The sequence below is a fragment of the Manduca sexta genome, chromosome 24 (assembly GCF_014839805.1).
Source record: "Manduca sexta isolate Smith_Timp_Sample1 chromosome 24, JHU_Msex_v1.0, whole genome shotgun sequence".
Taxonomy (NCBI): domain Eukaryota; kingdom Metazoa; phylum Arthropoda; class Insecta; order Lepidoptera; family Sphingidae; genus Manduca; species Manduca sexta.
The window spans coordinates 13,232,739-13,259,475 of NC_051138.1; the positions used below are offsets into that span (position 1 = coordinate 13,232,739).

At 36.3% G+C, this 26,737-nt stretch overlaps 1 protein-coding gene across 2 annotated transcripts; it reads left to right on the forward strand.

Annotated features, from left to right (window-relative positions):
- Nucleotides 1–474: 474 nt before the first annotated feature.
- LOC115450563 (O-acyltransferase like protein) lies at nt 475–25,286 on the forward strand. Of its 2 annotated transcripts, none has more exons than XM_030178622.2 (13): nt 475–759; nt 8,624–8,948; nt 9,607–9,792; nt 10,368–10,447; nt 15,126–15,325; nt 15,782–15,896; nt 17,910–18,124; nt 19,420–19,613; nt 21,142–21,277; nt 21,592–21,778; nt 22,956–23,098; nt 23,686–23,794; nt 25,170–25,286. In XM_030178622.2, exons 2-13 carry the CDS (start codon nt 8,680–8,682, stop codon nt 25,277–25,279), a joined length of 1,944 nt encoding a protein of 647 aa, XP_030034482.1. In that variant the 5' UTR covers nt 475–759; nt 8,624–8,679; the 3' UTR covers nt 25,280–25,286. The 2 variants fall into 2 exon arrangements, with proteins under 2 accessions (XP_030034482.1, XP_030034481.1); XM_030178621.2 differs by lacking the exon at nt 475–759 and adding an exon at nt 6,337–6,637.
- Nucleotides 25,287–26,737: the final 1,451 nt, after the last annotated feature.

The following is a 26,737-nucleotide window of genomic DNA, read 5'->3' on the forward strand; positions in this document are numbered from 1 at the left end:
AGGCACTAACTCCGCGAAAACAAAAAAAAAAAAAAAAGGTGCGTTCAGGTATTAGCTGAGGGCATGCCGGCCAACAATATGGAGCACTGGATTCTGTAAAGGACACACGTGCCGTAAAGCAAGCCACACGCTCGATATCGGTGTATTAACATGTTACAATTTTCGGACATCATTGACATTTAATAATAAGATAGGTACATATAAAAAAATAATAAAAAGGGTAAGTACTGGAAAAAGGGGGCATCGCAATTATCTGCCTCGGGCGTCCGTATTTTCAATGTCGGCCTGACAGGCCCGTCTTAATCAAAACCACAGCATAGTATAATTTAGTTTTCTTATACTTAATATAGAATTGTTGTAGCACGTTTATATCGAAAGAATAGGTAAAAATATTTTAAATTGTTGTCATGGAGTGGCTAAAAGGACATTATCAGTAGGTAGATACATAAAAAAAAAGTAAAAACTTACTAATGTCATCTTGTCAATTTGACGTTTACAGTGAACAGTTGTTGTTTTTGTAATTTGATGTTAATAAAAATGATAATTTGTTTGACATTGGAAGCATTGTCTTAAAAACGATACAGTCAAACACAATAAATTGGAATTGGATTGGAAGCATGACAAAGCAAGCTTGATTCGGAAATGCTTTGCCACATTAAAAAACAAACCTCATCCTGGGATCATATTAAATGTATAGCCAAAATTCTTCACCCACCATAATGAACTGCGACTGAGATGGACACTGATTTAGTAAAAGAGGTAAGTGTCCTATTTACATTTGCAGTTGGGATCTGATCAATAAAGTTGTACATACATTATAATGTTAGGTGGGTTGATGCCTCACTACATTTATTTATTTATTTCTATTAGAACGCATAAACCAATTACACTAATTAGGTAATAACAACATATAACTGTAGTAAAATATTAAACAGATCTATTATTCATGGAACAATATATATTTTAATGTTAATAGATACAAGGTATTTTCAAGGTTACATCTGAGTAAAATAGGTATGGTCTATATTACTTATAATAGTAATAAAAATCATTTATAAATTACTAGGTATCTCGTTTCGCCCGCCTACAATGCCATTCCCATTACCAAACTTAATAAAACACTAGTGGTGTGAAGGTGTAACAAATAAACAAACCGACTTTCAAATTAGTTAGGATACTTGATTAGCCCCCTGGCTTTCCTTGCATTGAAGAGAAAGGGGATGCCCCATGGGCATTTCTGTTTCAGGCAGCAGGGTGAAGTGGCAAAAAATACTTTGAGAATCTCTTAAATGATTATGTAATTTATTTCAACACAATTATACAGTCTTGTCTGAATAGAAATGCATGTAAATAAACATGACTAATTGCAGAATAACATCAAAAGTCAATAGGATTCAGCAGTTTAAGCATCCATTGTTCTATTGATTATTACATAGATGCACATGTTATTATATATACTTATGTATATTATTATAAAGATGTTGCACTGCTAAGTGTCATGTTGAGGGGCTTCTTTTTCCACATTTACCCTGTAGCAAGTGCCGTTGTGTGTGATGACCTGCTATAAATCATATAGAAAAAATACCTGAGGCAATAACAGAACTAGTACTAAGATGCAATAATAAAAATACTACAGACAATTTTAGTTGTCTAAAGTAAATAAAAAGCAGCAAAAGTTTTATCAGGACTGATTAAAAATTGAAATGCATTCACCTCTGACATTCCTAAATTTATGTGTGCATTCTTTGTGAATTATTACTTGCTTTAGTGGTGACAAAAAAAAATGTGAGAAAACCTGCAAATCTGCAAAGTTTTCCATATAAACTTTGAAGGTATGTGAAGTCTGACAACTCTATTATTACTAGGCCAAGATTCACTATGGCCTAAACATGTTAGTAGCAGAGCAGAGGAGTTACAAGACTAATAATGATAATTAATTGCAACTTCATAAATTGAAAATAAGTTAACATAATATACATACAGTAAAAAGTTTTCTATATCTCTATCCCATATTTGGTATCACAAGACAATGTTTTCCTATAATCTTTAACCATGCAGCACCAAACAAGCACTGTTATGGTCTTGTTCAAATGCCTTACTAGCGAGTGACACTACCTTGCATTATGAGTCTTGGCATCTAAACTCTCATGGTATCAGACAGTTCCATGCATTCATTTGAGGTGAAATGCATAACTATTTTTTTTCTCGGGCAAAAACGCGTTATTACTGTAACTTCTTGGGGATCAGAAGAACGGTTATGTTGGTTTCACCGAGCTTACGGCTCGGTGTCGAAACTCCAGTGTATAGCATCATCCGATTGAACACTGGACTGAGTGAGTCCTTGACGTTTGTATACCAACCAAAACCCGTGGTGGTTTTCGATGCATACAGCCTTAATATATAAATATTTTTTTATTTCTCTTTCCTTTTAAACAAAGCATTTTACATACAAAATGATTGAAATACGTGATAATTTTCTGCAGCTCCTGTCTGAGGTCTTAGCTGGTTAAGCGTTCCATGCAATGGTGGCCCCGTTGCATGGAGTGCTTTGTAATCCAATGTGTGGATAGTGTTGCTACTTGCTCTTGTTAAAGGGCAGTTTTGACACTTACCATCGGGCAAGAAGCTTGTTTGCCTCGAGACCATAGCCAAATGCCTGTCTATAATTGTTAATACTAATATGTAATATCAGCCCTGCATTGTATACTGTCCCATTGTTTGGCACGGGCCTTCTCTACTGCTGAGAGAGATTAGGCCTTAGTCCACCACCCTAGCTTAATGCGGATTGGTAGACTTCACACACCCTTCAAATTCCTATAGATAATTTTTCAGGTACGGTACACAATGTTTTCATTCACCGTTAAAGTGAGCGATAATTCACAAAGTTAAATATAAAAAATACACTTATAATGTTAAGTAAGTCAGAGGTTTGTGTCCTTGTGTTTCCCATAGATTTTTGTTTTCTAGCCTTATGGATTGTAGAAAGACGGCTTGGCTACAGCACTAGCATGTATTATGACACTAATAATACCTGGCCAATGACCTCTGTAGTAAAATATAAAGTGCCATGCAGTATGTAAATGTATTCTAGTATCTGTTACAATGGGTTTATTACTTCCTTTATGTCTCAATTTAAACACTAAAAAGGGTATTTCAGTGAAAAATTAACAGTGTGTTTCGCAAATTTCTTGTTAGAACGTATCTCTATGGATTATTATTTCTCCTAGATAAAAATTTAATTTTAAAGTGAAGTGTTTAAAATAATATTGAATGTCAAACATTCCTTAATATATTAAAATAGGTATCACGCTAATATTGATGCAAACAGATAAGTAATTTAGAAAATAATAATACAAGTATATATTTTGTATAGAATTCATGTTTTAAATTACAATCAATTATAATTTGTTTTACTACAGATCTTTCATGACAGTTCTATGTAGTAAAGTTAAGCCTAAATGGTATCATATAAAGAATAATTTTCCGTATTGTCAGCATGTCATTATACGTCAGTATACGACATTACCTTGTTTTCAGTGTATGACAGGCAATGTGTGTAATTTGGGCAACTTTAAGGGCAGAGCCGAGCAAAATACATGCTTTGGTTTACCAATTGAAATACAAATTAAATTAATATTTACAAAATACTTTTTCGCATTTATTTAAAATATGAAATAACAAAAAATATCACGTACATATTTGAAATATAAAATACATTATTTTAACTACTTTTATTTGAAATACAAAATACAGTAGTAGGTAATGTATCTTGAATACAATTTATACATAACATAACATCACGCATTTTATCCCCGAAGGGGTATGCAGAGGCGCAACTAGGGCACCCACTTTTCGCCAAGTATGTTCCGTCCCATGATGTGATAGGGGGCGAGCCTATCGCCATATCGGGCACAAATTCCAGACTCCGGGCTGATACTGAGCAGAAAAACCCAAATATCAATTTTGCCCGACCCGGGATTCGAACCTAGGATCTCAGAGCGCTATTGTACCGGACGTGCAATACAACTACGCCACCGAGGCAATACAATTTATCCAAACTATTATTCAGTAAAAGAGGATTTAACTTTCATGAACATGTAGATTTTTAAATATACTGTCAGATAAACAGCCTCTTGTGCATAATCATTGAGGTCTCATCCTCTCAGGTACCTGAGCTGAGGTTTTTAACCCGTTAGTGGGTTGCCCTCAGCATGGTCGCTTAATTTTCAAGGGTTGCAAGCGCCTAAATCGCGCTGATCCAAGTCTGGTATGTTTGTATAAGCCAGCCTTTGCCAGGCTTACAACCGTAGTGTCATGTAAAACAAAGCCTCTTCTTGGGGAATGAATAATTATTTTTCATTTTAACTCATTAACAAGATTGCTAATAGTATTTATTTTATAATGTATTTTTAGCAAGTCTCTGAATTATATTATACTACAAAATACGTCAGTGGCAGGTACTTATTTGAAATATAAATAACAAATTATACGTTAAGGAAGTAATTGAATTACAAATACCAAATATGTATATGTATTTCAATTATCTTCTTATTTTAATTAAAAATTATTAAAATACAGCGCAATCGTGTTGCATGGTATATTCAAATTTTTCATCAGGTTCTATTTTACTTTTTACGGTTAGACCAAAGAGTTCAAAGCTTATATAGAGCGGACATTGGGAAGGTTGTCATACAAAAATGTTGCGCTTATGTGATAGTCACTCAATGTACTGTGAAATAGTAAAACAAAAATGTTAAATACTTCATATTTATTCCATATCATTATTTGTACGTTTTTAATGCAAATATTTGCATATTTCCTGTACATATATTATTTTTATATCAATATCTAAGAATGATGTGACATCTTGTCATACCTACGGACATTTCAAATAAGACAGCGACTTATTACCGATTGGTAATAAATTTTGGGGCGAAAATCTGGCCGATGATTGTCTATAACTAACTATAATATAGTTTAATGTCAACAGCAAAATTACACATAAAACAGCGCACTAATAAATAAATAAAATAAAATGCTTTATTCATCACGTAGGCGAACATAGTTGCACTTATGATAAGTCAAGGTACATGAGAATATTTAATTATTACTTAATTCAATTAGCTTATATAAACAAAGACAATTTATATTGAAAATAAAATAAATGAAAAATATACTTAGTAAACAAAGAAGCCAGCTCGGGCTGGCAGGAAAGAAGAAATAAAATGATGTATACATGTAATTTTAAATGAACAATAAGGGAGAAATGCGTCGCGATCCTCACCGGCGCGGTGAGGACAATATTTACTATAGTCACATACTTGTACAGCCCTAGCAGTTCGCATTGATACGGTAATAAAAGCTTAAATAACTTAGATATTTTCGACATAATGTCTATCAAATATAAATATCTACCGAACGATAATTACCATCGTGGCCTCGCGTCTTGATTTATTTTTCAGCCAGTGCTACTTAGTTGACCTTTATTTGGATTTCGGTTCTGAGATTAAAATGAGTTAGTCAGGAAATATATAAAATATTTTTATGTATTAATTCAATTCATTATAGATAACTTAATCTGAATCATAATTTATAAGATAAGAAAGTAATTACAACTCTAAATTGTTATATTCATAGTATCAAATTTTACAAAATGATAAAATTAATGGCGGCATTCAGGATTGTCTTGCCGCAAGGGCGGGCGCGGCGCGGCTCTAAATTCAAAAAGCTGTTTTTTTGTTTATTTATTTATTACAGCTCTGGAAACTAGTCCATTCAGCCCGTCTTTCATATAATGTAATTTTTTAACAATTATTCAAGTTACAAAGTTTTCGAACAAAAAGTTAGATACTACGATGGAACAGTGGTCGGTATAATATCCTCTTCCTTGAATAATTCAAAATACTGTTAATAACTATCTTATCATTTATTATTCCGCCCATCACCATCGCCCATTAATTTTGGTTAATCAGTTTAATACGAAAAAAAATATAATACTGTAAATGAAATTGTGACTGATCTCATAATTTGATCAATAAATGACACCGATACCATTGCAATAACAATAAACAAGCGTCCTTTAAACTCTAAGCGATATTTTGTTCGGCTTTTATTTTTTTCAAGCGTAGAATACAACATCGAGAAGTATTTTTAACATCGAGAACTTATGACCATTTATCCAAAACTATCCTCGGTCTTTTAAATACCAACACAAAAACAACTTTCTGATGTTTTAACAAATCTATTCGTTTAAAGATAATGTTATCATTTTATCGAAAATCTAATTGCTCATGTAAGCGTACCGTTCAACCGATACGTTTGGCAAACACAAATAAATGCGTGCTAGAGCAGATAATATTAATTTAATGAGAGACACCGTAGCATACTGAATAGAGTGGTTTATAGTACTATAATTAATATATATATAAAAAAAAAAACATGGAGAAGTTTTTCGTTTTAGTGTTGATGAATTTATTTTTTTATAAATATACAAATGGTCATTTAGTAATACCAACAGATGGGTCTATGTCTAATCTCGCGTTTGATCAGCAACTCTACGAAGATGTTTTGGATCCAGAGTTGTGTCAAGAGCAAATAAATTATTTGCGCTTGAATAACACTCTTCTTCTGGCAAGATGTAAGTATATATTATATGTATGCCTTAATTTTACTAAATATTTTAATTTAGTTTATTTTATATAATACTTTTAAAATATATATCAGTGTCAAATACGCTCGAATTTTATTCACGTACTCTGATACTCACGTTTTTAAGCTTTTTGGGTCGATATATAGCAATCACTCGGTAAAATTAGGTATTATTTGTATTGCAAAAGGAAATATTAAATATTATTTTATTAATCACAATTTCAATTTATTTCAACAATATGAAATAAATTATCAATAATATACATCATATTTAAATCTTATAATCAAGTAAATACGTTTAAGTGACATGGGTTATTAATGAATAATTCATACTAACTAACTTAACTAATATCTTGTTATTAATGGATTTTCTGTAGACATTTTAAAGCAGACATTCACATGAAAATTCTGGCAGTCTAAATAGGTACTAATACGTTAAATGAAATTAAAATTACAGTTAATGTGTACCTTAATGAAAAAATATATTTTCGGGAACTACGGTCATGCGCTAATTTGACGTTGGCTGTCAAGGATGTTACATAATACGCCCCGAGTAGGACTGAAGTGAGAGGGAAGGGAAAAAAGCTCAATTTAACGTGATATCGATACAGCCAATGTAGTTTTTAAGATTTGGTTGAATTTGGTTTACAATATTTTGATAATTACGATATGTCTATTTATAGCTATGTAAGTAAATTATATAATGTACATGTATTTCATATATGTATTTTTTTTATTTTACATTTATTTTAATTTATAGTAACGGGTGATCAAAATAAGAATTCCTTAAAAATAAGGAACTAAATGTTAATAACATAATAATAATAATATCAGCTCTGTATTATATACTTGCCCACTGCTGAGCACGGGCCTCCTCTACTACTGAGAGGGATTAGGCCTTAGTCCACCACGCTGGCCTAGTGCGGATTGGTAGACTTCACACACCTTCGAAATTCCTATAGAGAACTTCTCAGATGTGCAGGTTTCCTCACGATGTTTTCCTTCACCGTTAAAGCGAACGATAAATTCACAAAGAATACACACATGATTTTAGAAAAGTCAGAGGTGTGTGCCCTTGGGATTTGAACCTGCGGACATTCGTCTTGGCAGTCCGTTCCACACCCAACTAGGCTACCGCCGCAACTAAATGTTAAGGAAACAAATATATATATAAAATATTTACACGCAAAACTTGTGCTTGTATTATAATAATAAGTGCTTTCTCTGTCTGCCTTTCTTTTTCGGAAGTATTTGGCCACATTACCAACGACGACTTTCCCATAATGAGATAAAGCATGAGCCATCTTCAGATATTTTATCTCAAGTACATAGAGCATATTGCCACCGCTATAGTCGACAGCAAGATAAAATAGTGCAGCAAGCTGTCCCACCAGCACCCCTCGTCGCGCAGTTATCCATGGCGCGGTACACCGCTCGCGGTCGTAACATAGTTATGATATTTTTTTTCAACGTTAAAAAAATATATTATTATGTACGCTTATTAAGCGTTTATATGAAGATAATTATTATCATTGATTCGTTGAAATAATGTAACTCGCACCGTTCTATACTCACGGCCTCTTAGTATCTCTCCTTAATATCTGGAATTAAGCATCCATTACGGTCGGTTCTATGAAATGTTATTCTTGTTCTAATTCTCAATTTTCGCATATTGACATTACCTATCTATCTATTTGACTTATTTCGTTACGGGATAAAGACAAATTAGTGTTCCCTGAGACTCGCCGAGCTTCACCGCTCGGTGTCATAAATGCGTGCCACTGCTAATCCTGGCTTACAGGACTTGTAGTGGTGGGTGTGAGAGCGGGAAAGTCTCATATTAATATTACATAAATCATTCTTATCTTTATGTACCCATTGATAATTGTTATAAAGAATTTGATGTTTGTCTATATCAGTAATAAGTAATTCATCAAATGTATAAAAAAATTCCATTATATAATCTTTGTTACAGTTTTTGACGCCGGAATTAGAACACCCAAAGGAATTTTGGAAGGAAATTTCCTTGATATGGGTAATTACCACCAGTGTCTCGGAATACAGGAGACTTTGCCAGATCTGTCAATCGACGGCAAATACTGCACAATCAGTGTGCCCCTTGATCAGGATTTAGTTTTGCCGTCTTTCCCCGATTTGCCAGGATTACCGGACTTCCCAGGATGGCCAGATATCCCTTGGCCAGAGTTGAATCCGGAATTGACTCGCATACCTAAAGAAACGCATGACCGTGTAAAGACATTTAGATCTCTGCATGCAGACGGCTTGTCTAATCCTAGAGCGTATGTATATTTTCAACACATAACTGTAATGACTAATTTTGTTACTCCTATAAATACTTGCGGTGCACAGGTCGCCTATTTGACAGCAAGCGTTACTTCTACCTATAACTAAAATAGATTTCTACAAAATATTTTTTTTTTGTTTTTCTCGCGGTTATTTTATATTATAGTTTTTTTCCGATTTCGAAGACTGCAGCTTTCATGGTTATGCGGAGACAGTTGTTGTTCGCTCATTATAATATAAGAAACCGCGATAAAATCCTAAAAAATACGAAATCATTAAGAAAATAATCCATGGCACCGCACTGCGGATATACCTTGTTACTTTAAATATTATTTCACCCAGTAATCATACCAGCTACAATTCTCTTCAAACAGGAATACACTAGTGCTTGCTTAGCCACATGTACAGCGCAGTACCAGGAAATATATATTTTTTAATTAGATACATGTGTATGAAGTAAGCACGTGGGATTCAATATTGACACAACTTTTTATGTATATATATATATATATAATCTGCAAATTTTTCTTTTAAATCTGGGTATTGTAGGAAATACCTCATCTAATCCACACTCTAACCCCCTTATTCACAGAAATGTCAGTTTGTGCAAAAGGAACATGAGAAATAAAACGCTTAATTATATTATGTTTTTAGACTTCTATCATCAGAAAAGCGTGATGTGACACTGAATCTAGCTATATGCATACCCAAAGCATGTACAACGCGGGAAGCGATCGACGGGATGCTTTTCAACACAACGGCTGTAGGCTTTCAATATAAAGACGATTTTTGTCGCTTGCCCGGCGACAAACCGTGGGTGGCCGCTGATTATATAGCTATGTAAGTCATAAATATATAGATTATATGCTAAATTTTAATTTGTATTTTATTGGTACGATAAATTTAATAAAATAAGAATTAATTATAATACTAATATTATCTTATTTATACTTATTCTCATATTAATAAGTAACTGCGGCCTCTAGGGCCCTATTCCTGACATGTTAAATGCGCAGTGCATCGGGTTCGAAATGATTTTTTTTGTGTTAGCCCGTTTATTGTGAAGGACTATAGGCTATATAACATCATGCTATAACTAATAGGAGCAGAGCATTAATGCAAAAAGTTGCAAAAACGAGGAAAAAATATTTTTTTGAGAGCTTCCGCAGCGTGCGCTGGGTAAACGGTTAAGGTTACGCAACAAACATGTATGACGAAATTGTTCCTCTTAAAAAGTTCTAACAAACATATTATAAAGCAACATTGCACCGCCGCATCTGTAAATACAGCCAATGAACGAGGAACCAGGGTAACATTGGCAGATTGACAGGGCATTCAAGTTCCCCAGTGTACTGAGAGAGGTTAAGTTAGGTTAGGTTACAAAGGTTATGTACTTGAGCTATATATTTTTTCAGTGTCATATTTGGAACAATTGCTGTCATCACAATTTTAAGCACAGCGTACGACATACGCCACAATATTATTCTTAAAAGAGGTAAGAATTATCATTATTATGTTATGTTTTATTCCCTGCTAATAACGTGTCCTGGTATTCCTATAATTTATAAATTCCTAGTTACATTTTTTGTGTGAGGTTACGTAGAAAACAAATTTCATTTATTTTGGTGTTCATAATTTGTTACTGACCATGATCCTAATATAGTCGATGTCTTTTAGCAGTCGGATACGGAACTTTTTGAGTTATTGCATTCGTGATCTACGCGTATTATTCTCATGTGTTAAAATCGTTAGAAGATAATAATTTTCGTGTAAATAAATGAAATAAATAAAATAAAATAAGCCTTCATTTGCTAATTACAATAGGTATCTTATAACTTATTACTTGTTTATCTATTTATGACAATAACTATTACTTAATATCGGCAATCGTTTTTTTTTTGCAACAGCTTGTCTTACGACTGAGGTCTTCTCTAAGGATTTCCCGGAGACTCGATCTTTGGCTAAACGGGTCCATTCACGGGGCTGCCTTATGTCATCTTCCCAACGCTTACATCGTTTCCCTTTACTTTCTTTTTCATTCCTAAAGTACCACTCCATTATTATTCTATTCCACTTTTCTATTGTGTTGTGTAACACGTGTCCAGTCCATCGCCATTTCAGCTTTTTGCAAACACTGCCCTTTATTGAATTTTGTTTTGATTTTTTAGTTTTTTCGAATTTACTCTGTCTTTTTTCTCACACCAGCTACGCTTCGTTCGATGCTTTTTGGCACACTTTTATTCTATTCAATAGTTGTTCAGTCAAAGCCATATGTTAGACAATGCCGATGTTGTACACAATTCTTTTAATTTTTGTTGATAATTCTTATAATTATTATACTAATCTGTTAGTATCGTTTGTAGATAATCATTTTCATGTAATTAATGAGTTGCAAATCAAAATTATTTGGAGTAAATAAGAATCGTTATTTTTATGACTCATGGCTAATATTTAATTAATCACATTTACAAGGAATACATGATTAAGATTGTTTTATCACTACGATAAGAAATTATATACTGATTTACTGTTATAGTGCCAAAGTCCAACTTTAGTGTAAACAAAGAGTTTTATATTTAATATTATGTTATCATATTAATCGAATACCTTACTGTGTATGTACCTTACTGTGTATGTACCTTACTTATGTATTTAATACATTTTTTGCACTTTAATTTGTGTCCGATTATTATTCTGAAGTTTTAATAGGCACGTAAATATATTCCAGATAAGAAAATATGAAAATTTTGTCAGCATAACGACGTTGTACACACATAGTGAGTCTTTGTCGTCATCGCTTTGAGTCCTACATTGTTGAAGATTGCGAAGTTTAGAATATTTTTATCACTTATTTTTTAGATTCGTGGTCTGCTTTTTTTAACATTTATTCAGAACTGAAGGTCTCCAGGCCTTATGTTATCAAATGTGACCAAATATTTAGGTAATAACTTGATAAATATCTCAAATCGTAGTTGTCTTTAATATAGCCAAAAACATGATCAATAGTAATTAATTAATAATTAAAGTGACAACTTCCAGTAATTTTTCACTGGTCTCTGCAATACAGTCGTAGAGCCTAATGCAGGCATCGTCGTTAAATGAAGACATAATTCGTTTCTAAAATATTTTATTACCGTTCCATATTTTGTCATCTCAGTAGTACAGGCGGTCCGTGCTCAGCAGTGGGCAAGTATATAATACAGGGCTGATATTATTATTATATTCTGTCGTAAACTTTATGGTAAATAAATAAATTATTATTATAATACCTACATAGAAAGTAATACTGTTTGTTTGCTTTCAATGTCTTCCTTCTATAAATTTAACACTTATGCTATTGCAGTAAACACTTTAATCTTATGTATTTAATTGGATACAGAGTAATCGACTGATTACAACGATCTTATTACTTGCGAGCCGATCATTCATCCTTAATGACACATAATTGTAGATCTGATATAATTACTGTATTTACGGCGTAAAGGATTGATTGCTCTTTAAACCTACTACAGAAATGTAGGAGCTAGGGTTTAATGAATATTTATGTAATAATATCGTTTATTCTAAGATGTTATGATTCTATGTATAATATTCATAATACTGTTAAAAACTGAGTGTTTTACTGGTGGGCTCTCAATGTGAGAGTCCGCCTGGGTAGGTACATCTGCAATGTCTATGTCGCTGCCGCAAAGCAGCAGCTTGTAGTCATTGGTGTGTTCCCATTTGAAGGACATTGTAGCCAGTGTAACTGCTGGACATAATGAGATTTAACATCTCACGTCTCAGGATGGCGAGCGCAGTGGAATACCGAACAATACTTTGTAATTCAAGGTGTTGGATGGTGTTTCTGCTGTTTATGGGCGGTCGTATCGCTTATCATCAGGCGAACGGCAAGCTCTTCTGGACATACAAAGCACTAAAATCTGGATGCTAGTTAGACGTAAACAAGGGAAGCGCTAAAAGGAATTAAATGAAATTTGGCGCTCAAATAGATTCCATGCCGATATAATAATAAAATAAGCCCGGTATAATATACTGTCCCACTGCTGGGGACGAGTCACCTCTACTACCGAGACGGATTAGGCCTTAGCGCACCACGCTGTAGAGCGGATTGGTATACTTTACACACCCTCAAAATTAGAGAACTTCTCAGGTATGCAGATTTACTCAAAATGTTTTCCTTCACCTTTAAAGGAAGCGATAAACCATAAACAATAAACACATAATTAAAAAATAAAGTCAGAGTTGCGGACATTCGTCTCGATAGTCCGTTCCACTCCCAACTAGGCTGTCTACGCTTTTTTCTGATCCTAATATACAACTTATTATTTATGATAAGCATAACAGGACTTTCACAATCCGGGACAGATATTTACGCGGTTGCAGTTGCAAGTAATACCTACCTTGTACATACATACATACATAACATCACGCATTTTATCCCCGAAGGGGTATGCAGAGGCGCAACTAGGGCACCCACTTTTCGCCAAGTATGTTCCGTCCCATGATGTGATAGGGCGATATGATATATATGTGCCCGATATGGCGAGCCTATCGCCATATCGGGCACAAATTCCAGGCTCCGGGCTGATACTGAGCAGAAAAACCCAAATATCACTTTGCCCGACCCGGGATTCGAACCCAGGACCTCAGAGCGCTATTGTACCGGACATGCAATACAACTACGCCACCGAGGCAGTCATTGTAGATATCTTATAACACGAATAGTGGGTATAGCTAGATTTGTCGGCAAAATTTCATCCATATCTTTATTAGAAGTAAGCATGAGTCGTGAATACAGAGGCTCTACACGTGAATACATATTGATGCTGATAACACTGATTTGCATATTATCATAGCTTGCAATAAAATTATATTTTGCTATCAGAAGATAAAGTCACGTTTTACTATAGTATTAGTAGGATATAACAAATTATTATAACTAGTGTAGAATGTACATTGTATGTGTTGTAAAAAAATTGTTTGTTTTTTTTTTCTTTGTTTTGCATCTAGAAATAGTGCAATGTTGACTTAAGCCGTCAAAGTCATTTAGTTTTACCTCTGGAATAGGCCACTTTTGTACTGAGCTTAAATAAATATTAAATATACGTAATAAGGAGTTTCTCTCACGGATAGTGTATTTGAATGCCACGGTGGCGTAGTTGTAATTGTAAACGGCACGAGTACGACGCCCGTACTAAGGTCCTGGGTTCGAATTCCTAGTCAAGCTAAAATAATTGTGACTGGGTTTTTCCATCTCAAAAATTACTCAGTTACAGCTCGGAGTCAGGAAGTTGTCGGTGTGATACTCCCGTGCCTCGGAAAGCACGTAAACCTCGTTCGTTCTTCGCCTGATCTCTCTCAGGTCATGTCGGAATGGCGTCTCACCGGACTATGGCAGTGAAGGAGCAGAGAGTCCACCCATGTATTGCGCACACACTCGTGCACTATAATATGTCCTTAGTACTTGATTGATTTCCGTTGAGATTGGCCGCCGTGGCCGAAATTCTGTTAGGAACGAATCAATGTCAATGTAACTGACTGCCGAGACAAATGTCCGCAGGTTTTAATCCCCAAACACACTTGAATTTTCGAAGTTACTTGTACATATTGTTTATAAATTATCGATTGGTTTAACGGTGATGGAAAACACGTGAGGGAACTTACATACCTGAGACCTTCTCATAAGAAATTCGGAAGTATGGGGAGTCTCCCAGCACTAGGCCAGTATGGTGGGTTAACGCCTGTTTAGGCGTTAGTCCTCAGTAGTAAAGGATCCCCGTGCCCAACAGTGGGACAGTATATATAATAATATCAGCCCTGTATTATATACTTGCCCACTGCTGAGCACGGGCCTCCTCTACTACTGAGAGGGATTAGGCCTTAGTCCACCACGCTGGCCTAGTGCGGATTGGTAGACTTCACACACCCATGAAATTCCTATAGAGAACTTCTCAGGTATGCAGGTTTCCTCACGATGTTTTCCTTCACCGTTAAAGCAAGTGATAATTCACAAAGAATACACACATAATTTTTTAGAAAAACCAGAGGTGTGTGCCCTTGGGATTTGAACCTGCGGACATTCGTCTCGGCAGTCCGTTCCACAACCAACTAGGCTATCGCCGCTTCAGGACAGTATATAATACCATAATACTGTTATGATATCATTTCAGAACCAAAGCAAATAAACAAACTCCTGCAATCGTTTTCCGTGTACACTAACACGCGACGTCTCGTCACGTACACGTCGGTGCCGGGGACCCTGGAGTGTCTGGACGGCATCAGGGTGATGGCCATGCTGTGGGTCATAGTGGGCCACACGTACGTCACCAAGTTCAACGAATCACTCGCAAATCCTCTGGACGTTTTGAATGTAAGTTACGTGTAAATAAGCAAGTCGTTTGATGTCAACTAATCTATCTAACGGAAAATATCAGAAAAATGTGGATATAAATTATATCCTACCACTAGCTTATTACCAACATACATTAGCAATATGTACCATATAGCATTTGAATTACACAGTCCTGCTTGGCACTCCACAGCGCTCGTCATCCTGAGATGTTATATTCCATAATCTAACAGAAAGCTATATTACTCCTAAGTGCTATAGGCTTTTTATTCCAGGAAAATATCCCCGAAAAATGTTTTCAAGCAGACGAAACCGCGGGCAAACGCTAGCAATAAACAATAATGTACAGTAATGGGCTTACTACGATGTCCTTGTTTGTTTCAAACCGGAACAACAGTGCACGCACACTGCTACTTAGCGGTAGAAATAGACAAGATTACAGATTATATGAAATGTTTATAATAATTGACGTTGCAGTGGATGACCTCGTTCAGTTCCCTTTGGATCACGTCGGCGCCATTCACTGTGGACACTTTCTTCATGATCAGCGGTCTGCTGGTCGTCTACACTACTGCTGGAAAATTAACCAGAAGTAAGTAATTTTTTTTATCTACAGCTTAGCAAAGCGGTCTTACTCCATTTTGTCAAGTGAACGTCAAAAATATTGCGACCGGCAAGAGATAAACAGACCCGGATGGTCGGCATAGTTATGCCGGCTTACACGCTTCTTCACGCTCCGCTTGAAGGACCCCATTTTAGGAAGGAGGAAAGCAAATGCCGGCAAACTATTCTACTGGTTAATGGTGTTGTAAATTATGTATTACTGAACCTTTTGCTTCGAGCTGGGATGGAAGAGATTGCAAAGCTGTGGTTTCGCAAACCAGCACGTGTGTGTGTGTGTGTGTGTGTGTGTTTGTGTGCGTGATGTGAATAACCGCCATTTTCAATAAATAAACCCGATCGCTTTTTCGATCTATGTCAAAAATTTACCAATCAGAACAAAGTATTTATTGACATGCTCAAAATTACTTTATTTTATTGGATCATTATCCAAATCGGATTGAAGATTGAGTTTGGGATCGTTTATTGAAAACAGCTGTAAAAGGCAAGCAAAGGTATCGCCAGAAAATAAATGCTTGCTTCTTTTATACTCATAAACAACACAATATCCTAGCACATCGACTCACCAAATATGGTTAACATTAAGTATATTTGAATCATAGTGCGGTCTCTCTCAACTCTTAATTGATGACAGTGACGGCAAGCTGTTTCATCACGACGTATCACCCACGAAGACGCGCCCCACTACTTCCCTAATCGCTTACAGTGCGCGTGAGCAGCTTACGTACACACACATCAAAAAGTGGTGGGGCGCGTCTTTATCGATGATATGACCTTTAGCGCATAACATATTTAGTTACTATAATATCACTGCCTCGGTGGCGTAGTTGTAATTGTACACGGTACAAGTACGACTGCCGCGCTTAGGTCCTGGGTTCGAATCCCGGGTCGGGCCAAAATAATTGTGACTGGGTTTTTCCATCTTAAAAATTACTCAGTCGCAGCTCGGAGTCAGGAATTTGGCGATGTGATACCCCCGTGCCTCAGAAAGCACGTAAAGCTGTTGGTCCTGCGCCTGATCTCTCTCCGGTCATGTCGGCTTGCCCTCTCACCGAACTATGAGAGTGAAGGAACAGAAAGTGCACCTGTGTATTGCGCACACAGTTGTGCACTATAATATGTCCTGCGTACCTAGCTGATCTTCGTTGAGATTGGCCGCCGTGGCCGAAATTCGGCTAGGAGGAGGTTATGGTTATAATATGATCACATTTAATGTTACCATAGAAACCTTTGTGTAACTGTGATATTAAGCACTTCTGAGTGAACTTACAGAACACCACGATATAAGGTTGCGTGGTGTGAGGCCCGTTGTCAATACATTTGTTAATTTCCGTTGTCAGTACATTACTGTAAAATTCATAGTTTGTGTTTTCGTCGAGTATAGCAAAATCCTTTGTGTTAAATAAAATATTTTCATTTTCAAGTATTTGTTGTGCAAGCCACCCTTACTCAAAACAGTGGCATCATCAACCAGTGCAACATACTTATTCTAATCCCCATAAAATTATTTATGTTGATATGAGTTATAAATCTTTTATTTTTGCCTCTAACTTATCGATGTTGCTTTATTTTCATTTAGGTTTTCATATAAAAAATCTATGCGTCATACGTGTCTGAGAACAAGCCGTGTTTAATCCTTTTACTATATAACGTGGATTTGTAGTTTATCGATGAAACCGAGTCATATTTCTCTAGATAAGTGTCCGGGTTATGAGGAAATCATTCCGTTCGATAAAGATGTTTTAAAATAATTTATCGATAAGACCTATTTCTATTATCAATAAATGTTTAGACATTCATTGTTAGTTATAGGACCAGGTTATGCCCGTCTGTCTCCCTCTTATTCTTAGTTACTCATAACTTAACTCATGAGTATCGTACTTTCTTCTCAACATAACGATGACCCCCCCACCACCCCCCGCTTTACCACTTTGGGCTCGAAGAAACACATTTTGAGACGCAATTTATATTTTTTTTTTTACAGTGAATCTACTAAAGAATCTCCATTTTTTCTATTTGAATCGTTTGCTGCGAATGTTTCCCGTACTGGCCGCGTTCGTGTTGCTCCAAGCGTCTATACTGAACTGGATATCGGACGGTCCAAACTGGACCACGGTTGCCCAGAGTACGAACAGTTGCAGGGTGTTCTGGTGGTCCACTCTTCTGCACATACAAAACTACGTCAACCCAGGTCATATGGTGAGTGTACATACATACATACATAACATCACGCATTTTATCCCCGAAGGGGTATGCAGAGGCGCAACTAGGGCACCCACTTTTCGCCAAGTATGTTCCGTCCCATGATATGATAGGGGGCGAGCCTATCGCCATAGCGGGTGAGTGGTGGTGAGTGTAACTTTATTATATATATAGCATCCCATGGGGGTAGGTAGAGCAAGGTTCACTTTGATCGATTTCGGCTATTATGAACCAGCGTATGACGGTTATAGGAGAACTGGACTGTATTTATATAAAATAAGGATTTGTAAATAGAAATTTCGGTAAGAAAACGATGTGTCAAGTGGGGCAGTTGAGTATATATATATGTATATATATATATATGTATGGGCATGGGTTCGCAGTTCCTTGTCTAGAATTTCCTTACATCGTGTTTTCTCTCGGCTAAGATTTGCTTAGGAACTCGAACTAGCTAGCTAGGTTCACGCTCTTGAAAGTTATAAAGGGCGCATAGACAGAGATCGGCCTTAGCACAGTTATGTTCGTAGTCGAATCGAATAAATAATGGGAAATATTCACACCACGACGACGAAGGCCGAGGACACGGCGCGGGGCGCGAAGTACTCGCCTCAGATAACATACAACTCCGCAACCACCCACGACTTTGGCAAGCGAAACTTATAAAATTAAATCATCTACCCTATATTAGGAATTATAAAAAAAATGGAAACAATATCCAACTACGGTATAGTAGAATATATTTTCAAATTGAACGTGGCCCGCGGTGTTGCTACGTGGCGGCTTTCTGCGGCGTGCCTACGTGACCAGTGACCATGCGTCGGCCTCTTCACATCCCCCTTAAAAAGATTTAAACATTGTGGGAATTGGGGTTGCGAGTCGATGTCACCGACATTCTTCGCTTGCTCCATTTTCATCAATCTTCTAATGCATTCTTACAGGTTCAGGGTACTTGAGACCAGTTTTTTAACTAGCATATTAGATATCTGAAATTCAAAGGTTCGACACGATTGGATTGTTCTGCATCTTTGACTCTCACGAGGTCTGGGTTCATCAACGGTATATATGAATAGGTCCGACATGGGATCTATAATAGCTGGGGAAGTATCGGTGTCAAATGAAAAAAAAAAAGCTATTTTATGATCAAGATAGGAATTTTCGAGGGTGTGTGAAGTCTACCAATCCGCACTGGAGAGGAGGCCCGTGCCCAGCAGTGGGACAGTATATAATACAGGGCTGATATTATTATTATTATTTTATGATCAAAAGTGTGATATTTTTTGTCTGTTCCATAGTGCGTCGCCCAAACCTGGTACCTGGCGGTGGACGTGCAGATGCATATCCTGTCCCCCCTGGTCCTGTTCTGGGTTCTGGGCACCAGGAGAAGGGTGGCGTGGACCGCGCTGACGGTAGCTATGATACTGGCACTGGTCCCCGCCACTGTGTACAACGTCATAATGGAGTTTCCTGCGGGTCCAGTTACAATTTCGTAAGTTACTCTCTTCGTGGCTAAGAATGAGGGTAGTCAAATTTAAAACAAAATATCTATTGTTTTTTTTCTCGGTTTCTGTGTTCCCAGTTTTTTGCATGGAATAAAGGTAATAATTAGTAGCTGACAAAGTAAAGTTTTCTATAAGAGAAACTGCCATTATGGGCCATCAATGATTTCTTATGTTTACGGGAATTTTAGACTTTAAAATAAAATTATTTTTCGGATTTTATCGCGTTTTTCATATTTAAATTCTGCGCCTGTTTCAAAACATCGGAGTAAATGCTGTTTGTGACCAAATGCAAGTTACATTATAATCGTAAGTTGTATTATAACTATTTAATTAAATACACTTAAAAATTATGCAACAGGCTTAGAAACGATCCAATAAGTCCAAACTTGTTTTAAACAACTGATAGGGTAAACCCTTCTAACAGCACACAGAGTTTAACCACAGCTAACAAATTGTTCGCAATAAATAAAAATTCACGAATTAACTTTATCTTTATTTTATTTATTACACTTTATATACAAAGAGTATAAAGACGAACTTAATGCCGAATGCATTTTCTACCAGTCAACCTTTAGGTGGTGCGGAAACTAAAGAATGTAGGTGTAGGCTAAGATGTTTTTATTACATAGATACGTTGTCCAAGCTCAATACTGGCAAGAAGAAAGTAAGGTAATTGCCCGACGTGACGGCCAATGAGCGTGCGGTACTAACGTTGTTACGTCACTGTCGATGTATATAGTATATCCTTTTCTAACGAATGTATTCTGCATCTTTTTATTCCTTCTTCGAGCCAATTTGTAATTATATGTACAGGTACGTGTCTATAGCAAATAGTGCGCTGTTCTTATGTGCCATTTCGTTAGTGTATGACGCGTCTATTTGTAAAACGTCATTGGGTGTAGGTACATGTCGACGTTAGATCGCCAGAGTTATTGTTACGGAGATCCACGACGTCGCCGCGGTTAAAAACCAATTAAACAACGTAGAAACTTAATAGAAATTGTGAGATGTATTGAGGGGGTATTTATAGCGAAACTTGTAAAATAAAACAATCAATACAATTCCTTAATAATTGGGAAAGATATTAAAAACTTTCATATAAATGAATTTGTAAATACAATAAATATTTCATAATATTACAACAACACACATAGTCGACAAAACTCGTGTTATAATAATTGATTAAAATAATTAACTACTTATGACTTATGTAATAACAAAAACATGTTATAACTAAATATAAAATTAAATATAATTAATTTTGCGCCACATACACAACGAGAGAAGGTAGTGGACAAAACATTAACAAAAAAAGACTAATTTAATTTATAAATATATAACGTACTCAATATAAGTATAGATATATACGCACATACATACATAATTATTTAACTTCCGTGTCGTTTACGCACATACATAATTATTTAACTGCCGTGTCTTTTACGCACATACATACATAATTATTTAACTTCCGTGTCTTTTTTGTGGTGTAATTTTTGAATATTTTCTTTACAGCCGTGCGAGTGAGCAAGCGTACTACATGTTTAATTACTACGTCAATACTCTGACGCGCTGTTCGCCGTTCTTCGTCGGAATGATATACGGGTACCTCTTGCATCTGAACAAAGGGAGAGTCGTTATGATATCTAAGGTGCGTTTTTATAATAAATAAATTATTTATTAATCCAGTTCATTTAGATTATACTGTATTTGGTGTATACTAAACATATTTCACCTAGATAAATATTTATAATAAAAAAATGTAGGGTGAAAAATGAAAATGTTACTTGTAATTCATTTGCTATTATGTCGGTTTCTTTATATAAAAAAGGCGCATTTTACACAATGGTCGTTACTAAGTCACGTGACCTTATTTTTTTAACCGATCACAAACTTTGTTTTATACTACTAATATTTGTTTATATTTCATAAGGATTTTATAGTATTTTATGTGATTTTTTCCAGTTGAGCGCAACAGTCCTGTGGCTGTGCGCTACTATTCTATCCACTACTGTGTTCATGTCGTCATATCCAATCCTCCAATCCGACTGGGATAACCAAGCTGTGGACACTACCATCAACTCCGTGTCCCGTCCGGCCTGGGCATTGGCTATCGGATGGATGGTATTCGCGTGTGTGCACGGCTACGGTGGTAAGTAAAAATACGCTACAATATAAATAGGTGTAAACAGTTTGCGTAGTTTGCATCTAAATATTTCCAGTTCTGGTCCCCACCAAGTATTGCGCTCGGTGGTTCTCGTCGATTGGATTACTTATAGATAGGTATAAGTTGTTTGATTCTAGAAGACGCACCCCACCACCTTTGAGCGGGGGTGTTACAGGGTAAGGAGACTGATCTAAGCACTTTCCTCGACGCTATCCTTACTATGGAAGGTAGTGGGCCGCGGCTTCGTGGATCAAATGGTCTAAATCCTCCTCATTTTGTATTGTCTCGTTGCTGTAGTTATATCGCGTGTGTGATACGACTTACCATTGTGAGGTTCATAGATTGATTCCCTGGTCGGGAAGTGATCTTTAAATTTTTTCTGCATAGAGTTTGAAATTTCTGCCTGATGTGGCGATAGGCTCGCCCTATCAGATCATTTTTTTTTGTGCCCTGTTATTTTTTTTTGTACGGGCACTGTAAGTTACAGCGCACACGATGGTAAGTGTAGTGGGGTCTGAAACTCGACTGACGAGAGATGATTACCTATCAACAGTCGACACAATCATGCCGGCCTGTTGGAACCGGATATATACAGGCTGATCCCGAAACGGGACACACTTACGCGGGCCACTATGGCGAGTTTGACCGCTAAGCACAAACTACAATCGCTTTTTCTGGTTGTAGGATATATTTTCGCCCATACGTTGGATCTCGGCTTCCTATAATGAAGTTTGTACAAAAGTGCTAGATATTGATATATTTTTCGATTCCCTTAATAGATTTATAAAAAAATGTAGAAGTTTTTTTTAATGGCATGTCATAACATTTATATTATATTGTATTCCTCAGTTGCTCGCGGTAAATCTAAGTATGCAATTTTCTCAAGCAATGTTGTGTACATCTTTAAATGGTACATGGATTAGTTATTAAGCCTGTGTTAAATGTATTAGACTGTTGAATATGTGTACTGTTGATGTTCCTATTATAGTAAATAAATAAATAAATTTTATATCCGCCCGCATAGACCACCGTTGACCTTACACGAGGTGTTAAAACCCGCCATTCACATTCTATCGGACTCCACTTACCATCAGGTGCAGAATACATTGCAGCGCACGTAAAAAAAAAAACAATCAAATAATTAAAAAAATCGTATCACCAGGTCCGATAAACTGGTACCTGTCTCTGAAAATGTGGAAGTTCCCGAGCCGGCTCTCGTACGCGATGTACATCGTCCACTACAGCCTCATGTTCGTCGTCAACTCGACCGCCATCACGCCATACCACTTCACCGTAATGGGCACGGTGAGTATCACTAGTATGCATAAACTAGCTTCTGCCGATGGTTTCGTTCGCTAAAATGATGTATGTTTTCATTGATGAAATAATCGGATCTAGTTATGGCATGTACGTTTTGATTTTTGTCAGTGATTAAAACAATGACAAAAATATTTAGCGACTTTTCGGTACTTTGCGTCGCACAATTGCGACTTTTAGGTAAAAATGTTCACTTGTGTGTTATGTCACGTTTATGGAGAGGATGGAGGGTATAGGAAAACATTGCGACGCAATTGTATAGTATAGTATATTATAGTATAGTATGAGTTGAGTAGTATAGTATAGTATAGTATGAGTTGTTATGAGTTGAGTAGTATAGTATAGTATAGTATAGTATAGTATGAGTTGTTATGAGTTGAGTAGTATAGTATAGTATGAGTTATTACGAGTTATATAAAATCTTCGTAAAATGCGTTACGTAACACTTGAACGCTGTCTGATTTGCTTTATATTATGTTTTTCATTATTGTACGTTTCCCTTAAAAACCAGTAAATAAATAAATTTCATTGCATTTATGTATGAGAGGTGAATCACGATAATATTATTGTTCCAGATGTACCGTTTTTTCGGTGATTTAGGTCTGACGTTGGTGTTATCGTTCGTTTTGACGGTGACGGTGGACTCTCCCTGCAGTACACTCATCAAACATTTCCTAGGCAATGGTGAGTTGTTCAAATTCAATTAATTCAATAATTATGTAGTCAAGTGTACTTTTACGTATACGCACACTTTGATCTCCGAAGGAGTAGGTAGAGGCACGACTACTCCACTTTCTTTTCGCCGTGTGTTCTATCTTATAGCTATATCGGGCTCAAATTATTGGCTCCAGTCTGATAAGTAATGAACAGGAAAATCCTATAAAATGCCTGACCCGGGATTTGAACCTGAGACTGTAACGGTATCCGGAACACACAGTATACGCCATTGACGCAATTAAATACATTTAACATACAATTTATTAAAACGAAATTCGTGGAGGTACTTCGCTGCGCTCGTAAAAAAAAAAATTGTCTCAGAATTTACCGTATGCGGGGAAATATTTTCCTGCACGACTCCGGTTTTTTTTCCTGGATAAATAATACATTTATCCGATTTCTTATGTTTACGCGAATGTTAGACATTGTAATTAAACTAATTTTCGGATTCTATCGCGGTGCTAGTATTTTATTTTCTCCCTAAATACATTTATCCCTCCAAAACATTTGCAACGTGTGGCTACCCACACGACATTAATATGCCGCAAGTACTCGTTACCAAAATTCAACTTTTTATGATAATATAGCGGTCAAACGAGCACAGGGTTCGCCTGATGGCAGGTAATCAACGTCCATGAACATCTACAATACCAGGGGGCATAGAGATGCGTTGCCATATATAATAATAATATCAGCCCTGTATTATATACTGTCCCACTGCTGGGCACGGGCCTCCTCTACTACTGAGAGGGATTAGGCCTTAGTCCACCACGCTGGCCTAGTGCGGATTGGTAGACTTCACACACCTTCGAAAATTTGCCCTATACTCAATTATTTTAATTAATTCTTTATATCGATATTCTCGACATATTGCGTCTATTAGACATAAATGTCTACTTCTCGAGAATAGGGGACCGGCCTATGCTTGATTTTGTACATTATTCTATATGTAATGGTTAATAATACGAAAAAGAAGCACTCCTGCGAAAACTGCATAACAATTGGTTAAAAAATGAGCGAGTAATTCATATTTAAAATATTGTAACGTGCAGAAGTGGGCGCGATGTGGGGATATCGCTTCATCTCTTTTTTCGCACGCGTCGTAATTCCCGATGACGTCACATGTGGATATTTCGTCTCTTTTCTGTTTCTTGTTAATTACCCCTTCCACCGAAATTCAAAGACTTATAACTTGTTGATTTTTTACCGGATTTTAATAATTCCTTCTGTGTTATAATTTATATTATGTAAATATTTGATAATAGTAAAGAACAAAAATGAGTCCGGTACCCTATTACGATAACGATGACGATACGATAAAATCGATAATTTCTTTTTCCAGGTCCTAAAAGGCAACAAGTCAAGCCCTCAATTGAAGAGGAGAAAGAAGGTGAATTTACCGGAAGAATTAATCATGCATACATTAGTGATGAAACAAAAAGTAAATTGTAGTCGATAATGAATTGGTTTTACTTCTAAACATATTAACATAGTATTGGTCGCGACTTCGCTCGCGTGAAAAGCGTTTCGCTACAAAAGTCCCTAAAATACTACCGGTTCATAGCACCGTCAGTACGATTCCAGCGCCATCTATTAGAACCATCAGATAAGAAATAAAGAAGAATAAATAATTTATTGTCGCGGAACACGTGATGTATTATATATAGACGCTTAAAAGGCAATAATTATATAAAATTAATTATATAAATGTTTAGAATCGACAATTTTTTTTTGCGTCATTTGATCTAGGTTTTGTAGGTCTAGGACAATTTTAATAACATTAGATTATCTATTCTATACTTATAATAAATCTGTAGAGAGGTCAATTCTGTACATGAAATATATTTCCAAAATAACTATCAGGGGGTGATTAGGGATCGATACTGATGCCAAAAATGCAGTTAGTAAAATTTTTGTCTGTCTGTCTGTCTGTATAACCGTTATAGAAACAAAAACTACTCGACAGATTTTAACGAAACTTGGTACAATTATTTGTCATACTCCTGTTCTGGTTATAGTATACTTTTCATCATGCTAAAATTAATAGGAGCAGAGCAGTGAAGGGAAATGTAGGGAAAACGGGAGAAGTTACTCCATTTTTTAAGCTTCCGTCGCGTTTGCATCCTTAATGGTTAAAAGTTCCTTCGATTTCACCAGGATCCCATCATCAGACCCTGACCGGACAATCGGACCACCTGCATACCACCATACATTAAAAAAAACATCCCGACAAATTGAGCACCTCCTCCATTTTTGAAGTCCGAAATCCACGCGGGCGAAGCTGCGGGCGGAAGCTAGTATCTTAATAAAATAAAAGGTATAATTGTTATGAATTTTCATAATCAAATCAAAACTTTAAAGCACTCTACTCAAAAATTTGCTGATTGTCGCTTAGATATGATTGCCTTACAAGCGTATACATAACAAAAATAAAAAAAAACACGAAGTAGTGAATTTCCATTTCCGCGAAAACTATGTGATTTAAAAATCTATTATTTAGAGACTTTCCCGCCCTCACACCCACCACTACAACCCCTGTTAGCCAGGATCAGCAGTGGCACGCATGACACCCAGCAATGAAGCTCGGCGAGTCTCAGGGAAAACTAATATGTCATTATCCCGCAACGAAATTAATCAAATAGAAAGATAGGGAGGAGTTGGAAATATTAATTGTCCACTTCCCTCCAGAGCAATGCGGGTGACAAAATCATGATGTAAGGAGGCGATTTAACCTCAAGGATAGGGACGTTTACAACTAGATAAGCTAGTTATAAAGCACCACGGATAAAATTAGATGAAAGGGTTCTATCACATGAGCTGTTAGATTTGATTACAATAGGCATGACAAAAACGCCGGAAAGCACGGAAATTCCGTCTAGTCTCAATAAGCTCAACAAATCTATTATTTGT